This window comes from Nicotiana attenuata, unplaced genomic scaffold (genome assembly GCF_001879085.1).
Source record: "Nicotiana attenuata strain UT unplaced genomic scaffold, NIATTr2, whole genome shotgun sequence".
NCBI classification, from domain to species: domain Eukaryota; kingdom Viridiplantae; phylum Streptophyta; class Magnoliopsida; order Solanales; family Solanaceae; genus Nicotiana; species Nicotiana attenuata.
The window spans coordinates 959519-965009 of record NW_017670326.1 but is presented as its reverse complement, the minus strand read 5'-3'; the positions used below and the strand labels follow the sequence as shown (position 1 = coordinate 965009).

Genomic DNA, 5491 nt, shown 5'->3' with positions numbered 1-5491 from the left:
TAATCTCCTGAAAAGTTGCACCATTTTATGCTGAGGTTCGTTGCTCAATGGTGGCATATAGTGGGAATCAAAGAGAGTGGTTATGGCAGAGTATTTTTGGAATTGAAAATGAGAGAATGTGGAATAAGGATAAGGCATTGGATATTACAAGTTCCGTTAAATAAGAAGTTAATGTAGGCCTTGAGCTCCTGAACTTTGGAGTTCTGAATTTTTTTTTTCTTCCAATGTCATGCATTTTTTTAATTTTAACTAATTAGAAACTCCAACACATGTACCATGAAATAAAAAGCCAAGTTACCAGAGACCGGATGAAACTGGCAGTAAAACGATATAATATCGCACGAAACACAAGTTGACATTTTTTTTAATCTTTTGTGTACTCTATGTTTTTTTCCCCCTTCAACATGTTCGATTGATCATCTAACTTCCTTTTTATTTTTCAAAAGAGAACGATAATCTGGAGGTAAACTAAGCAAGAATTTATTTTCAGCTTTTCTTCCACTAAAATTTGTCAAAAGATCAGCTTAAATTTCATTCAAAAGCAGAAGTATTTAATTTTTTTTAATAATCTTTTTCTTAATGATGAGTAAAGCGGTCACATTAAGATGCCTGTTAAAACGTATCCATTTCAAGTAAGAACAGTTAGTATATTATATATGCTGAAAAAGCAAAAGAGATGCCATATATTTATGTCCTCTCTTTTCCACTGCCACTTCTATATATCCTCTCGTTTATAATTTCCACTCAGTCTTATATATACCCTTCAAGATTTCTTTTCTCTTTTAAATCTTAATGTTTCCAACATGGCGGGGCAAGGGGGGGAGTGGAATAAGTATTCTGGTTTTGAATGATAATAAAAGAGCCAAAACGAAAAGAAAAAAAAAACAGAAGGAAAAAGGAGGGAACATTGAGCTGAAAGATAAATAGAGTTAATGTTATTCTTTTGCCATTGTTATTTAATAATACGGAGGTCATCAATTAATCCCCAATTCTTGCCTAACAACATTACTAAAGGGCTTAAAAGGAGCTAAAGAATAATTCTAGACGCAATACTACTAAATGAATTTATACACTTAAATAAATAAACTATTTCTGAAAAATATTTAGCATGCTTGTCGCATTTGAGTCAGGTATATATCAAAATAGTTATGGTTCGCTCAAAGAAGAATATGTTCACTAGGTGAGGGGTGGGGAAGATAAGTTACGGGTTCAATCAAACATAGTAGCATTAGTCTAAACTTTGTATTGTATTAAAAAATTTATTAAATATCTATAAAATTAAATTTAAAACCCATAAAGTTTAAATGTTGATTACACGTGTGGTCACGACCATCTGCTTTTGTATTGTGACGCTAACGTCACTGCTGCAAAAGAAAGTTATTTTCTATATATATCTCATGTAATCAAGATTGGCTGCACCTTTTGCTTCTGGTTTTAGGTTGTTTCCACCTTTTGTGCTCGAGAGGAAATTAAGCTTCTCTGCCATGGGAGTAATCCATGCTCTCCACACCGCCTTTGGCATTTTAGGTAGGACTTTCATTTTCTTGTATTTTTCTTTGTTTAATTTCTTGGATGTTGTCCATGATAGTTATCATGAGGTTTTTAATTTATATATCCTTTCTTCTTGGGGCAGGAATTTTAAATAGTTTGTTACTCCTCTTGGCGCCTATGTAAGCTTGAATTTCCACTTTTACTGTCTGTGTTTGTGGTTTTTTTTTTTTTCTCTCACGCTCTTTTTCCCGTTACTGATTTTGGTGCTTTTTGATAATTTATTTACTAATTTCTGATGATGGTATAGGATTACCTTTCAGAGGGTGATTAGAAAGAGATCGACTGAAATTTTTTCAGGCATACCATATGTTATTAGTCTGTTCAACTGCTTGTTCTCAGTGTGGTATGTTCTTTAACATTCATTTTATACATTACGTACATTGTGCAACTTCACTTGAAAAATGGTCAACCTGACCTTTCAAAACGGAACAGGATATAATACACATATTTATTAATTAAACTAAGAGTCAATTACTCAAATTGTCACTCAACTGTCCCGAATTATCTTCTAAAGTCATTTTTCTTTCGTTTGTAATAACAAAGTCACTCAACTATGCATATTGCACTCAGAAGGTCACTCAACTAAATTTTTCAAATTTTGGATTGTCATATACCTATTTTACCCTCTAAATTATAAACATTTATCTTCTTTTTATTTATTTTTTATCTTTTTAGTATTGACAACAAAAATTCAAAAATTTAATCACACAATTCAGAATGAAAGAAAATAAATGTTGTAAAATATCTTTTCCATGCATGTCATATAAAAAATAATTATTTAAATAAAGGTATTTTTATAATATACATTATATATTCTTGAAAATTATGCTCAATTATATTATATATATTCCATGCACGACTTAACATAGCATATTTTACCCTGTACAGATAGTCCCCCCGCTTTCCGGTGACATAACTTTGTGTCCTGGGAAAGTTAGTAGAAACATAATAATATAATTGAGCATGTTTTTCAAGAATATATAATGTATATCATAAAAATACCTTTATTTAAATAATTATTTTTTATATTACGTGTATAGAATATATATATATATATATATATATATATATATATATATATATATATATATATATATATATATATNTTACGTGCATGGAATATATATATTACAACCTTTATTTTCTTTCATTCTTAATTGTGTAAATAAACTTTTGAATTTTTGTCGTTAATAACCTAAAATTATTATTACTAACAAATTATTCTAACTAATTTTTTTTACTATGCTCATTATTTTGTTATTCCAGCATTATATATGTTTATATATTTTTTTTACTTTATAAATAATATTTATTTATTCTATAAGTAAGTCGATAATATAAACTAAAAAGGGAAAATCATAATATTAAAAAGTTTTTAAAAAATAAAAGAAGATAAATATTATAATTTAGAGGGTAAAATAGGTATTTGGCAATCCAAAATTTGGAAAATCTAGNGAGTGCTTGGTATGTGATTTCTACGTGATTTGTTTGTGAAATTCCTGTGATTGGTATGGTTGAGTGATTGTGGTTGTGCCTTCGCTATATTGATGCAATTAATCAGAAATAAACCAAGTTTGCGATTGTGAATGTGCTATGTGGTAAGAACTGTGAAACAAGTAATGGAAGAAAATGGGAATTGATGTGCTCGGAATAACCGTGGTAGTAACATATGTGGTTTGTCGTGGGAAATTATTGTCGTGACCTATCAATGCATATGAGTAGTGGAATACATGGAAATGGTATTGATGGCTATGGAAGTTCATGTAAATTGTTGTTGTTGTTCTTTGTAAATTGTTGTTGTTGTTTCTTGAGGATTGTTGTTGTTGTTCTTTGTGAATTATTGTTGTTGTTGTGTTGTTTGTGAATTGTGATTGTTCGGTGGGATCGGGTTGCGCACCGCAACACGAAGAAATAAGGTGTGGGTTATGGTGATAAGGGTGGCCGAGGTAATAAGGTTGGAAAGCGATCGAAATCGCTATTGAAATGAACTATGAACAAATTGTGAAATTATTGATGTGGAAATGTGGAAGGGGAAACAGGAGAGATTGTAAACTTGTTGGTTTGATTGCTCTTTCTTTGTGGATTTGATTGTTGTTTCCATTACAATTACATGCTTGTTTATGGAGGAGAGATTGTATACCTGTTGGCTTAATTGTTCCCTCCTTGTGGATTTGATTGTCGCTTTTATTACTGTTACTTACTTGCTTATGGTTCGAGTTTACTTGGAGCAAAGTTTGTTCATACATACCAGTACAATTCAAATGTACTGACGTCCCTTTTGCCGGGGGCGCTACATTCGTGTTATGATTGTAGGTGGATCCGTAGCAGGTACTCCAGTCCACCGATCGTAGCTCCCTTTCGTCCTCCATCAGCTTTTTGGTGAGCCCCTTTCCTCTCGGGGCCCTGCGTGGCTCAGGCCGCTTGTTTTCGGAGTTTTATTTTGATTTTGTGTAAGGTATAGCTGGAGCCTTGTTACCGGCAAATACTATATTATCCTGTTGTACTTTTAGAGGCTCCGTAGACAGTAGATATGGGTTAGAAACTTGTGTAGATCCGTGTTTTCATACATTGGTAACGAGTTGGTGATTTCATTACTATTATGTAAGTATGTATGTGTTTTGTAAATTAAAAGTGTTCTTAATTAATCATTTGGCAAATTCTTGGAATAATTGAGTAAGGAAAACATGGGGTAACATGTGGGTTAGGAAAGGCATCTAGGTTCGCTTGGCTGGGGCTACCCGGTCGGGCGCCAGTCATGTCCCTCGAATTCGGGGCGTGACACTTTAGGTACGGTTCCATACTGCAAAAAAGCAACAATCTCGTTTCTCCAGTCCCAAGTTAGGTTATTGAAATTTTACTCATTTTTGTCCTAATCGAGTACCGAATGAAATAAATGTATGACAGAAGCGTTTTCCTCATTTGTTACTTCTGCTGCAGATGCAAGATTGGCTAAGGCATCTGCCTCAACATTCTCCTCCCATGGGACCTGCAAAACCTTCCAGCTTTGGAATTGCCTAACCAGATCTCGTGCCTTTTCCAGGTACTGCTGCATCCTTACTTCCCTGGCTGTATAGGTCCCCAGCATCTGGTTGACTACGAGTTGCGAATCGCTTTTGATTATAATTTGTTCTATGCCAAGTTCACGTGCCAGTTCTAAACCTGTAATCATGGCTTCATATATTGCCTCATTGTTAGTTACAGGATGACATTTTATGGCTTGTCGAATGATTTCACCCGTAGGTGGTACCAAAATAATTCCTAAACCTGCTCCTTTCACATTTGATGAGCCGTCAGTAAATAAAATCCAGGTTCCTAAATTAGATCCATTGAACACTTGTAGTTCTTTTTCCGCTTCTAGTCGCATCCCTTGACTAAAATCAGCTAAAAAATCAGCTAACACTTGTGATTTTATTGCGGTTCTGGGCTGGTATGTGATGTCATATTCACTTAATCCTATAGCCCATTTGGCTAGCCTACATGATAAGTCATGCTTGTGTAATATATTGCGCAATGGATAAGAAGTTACTACAGAGATAGGGTGACATTGAAAATAAGGCCTTAATTTTCTAGATGCCATGATTAGTGCAAGTGCAAGCTTTTCTAATTAAGGATACCGCGTCTCCGCATCTAATAATGATTTGCTAACATAATAAATTGGATATTGCTTACCTTGGTCTTCACGAACTAAAACAACACTCACCGCTACTTCTGATACAGCCAGATAGATGAGCAATCTTTCCCCAACCTTTGGTTTTGCGAGCAACAGCGGATTTGAAAGGTATGTCTTCAAGTTTTTGAGTGCTTGTTGACAATCCTCAGTCCATTCGAACTGATCTTGCTTTTTAAGAGCTGAAAAGAATTTAAAACATTTTTCTGATGATTTGGAAATAAATCTTCCCAAAGCTGCAATTCTCCCCGTTAGTCTTTGCACCTCTTTCTT

The 5491-nt window shown here is 33.9% G+C and overlaps 1 protein-coding gene across 1 annotated transcript; it reads left to right on the top strand.

Moving 5' to 3' along the window:
* Positions 1-1423: 1423 nt before the first annotated feature.
* LOC109237904 (bidirectional sugar transporter SWEET1a-like) lies at positions 1424-1898 on the top strand (the record flags this gene model as incomplete). The annotated part of the gene is given in 3 exon segments (XM_019404301.1): positions 1424-1527; positions 1634-1670; positions 1799-1898. Coding segments are annotated over 3 exon segments (180 nt in total), but the record flags the coding sequence as incomplete, so codon positions are not given.
* Positions 1899-5491: the final 3593 nt, after the last annotated feature.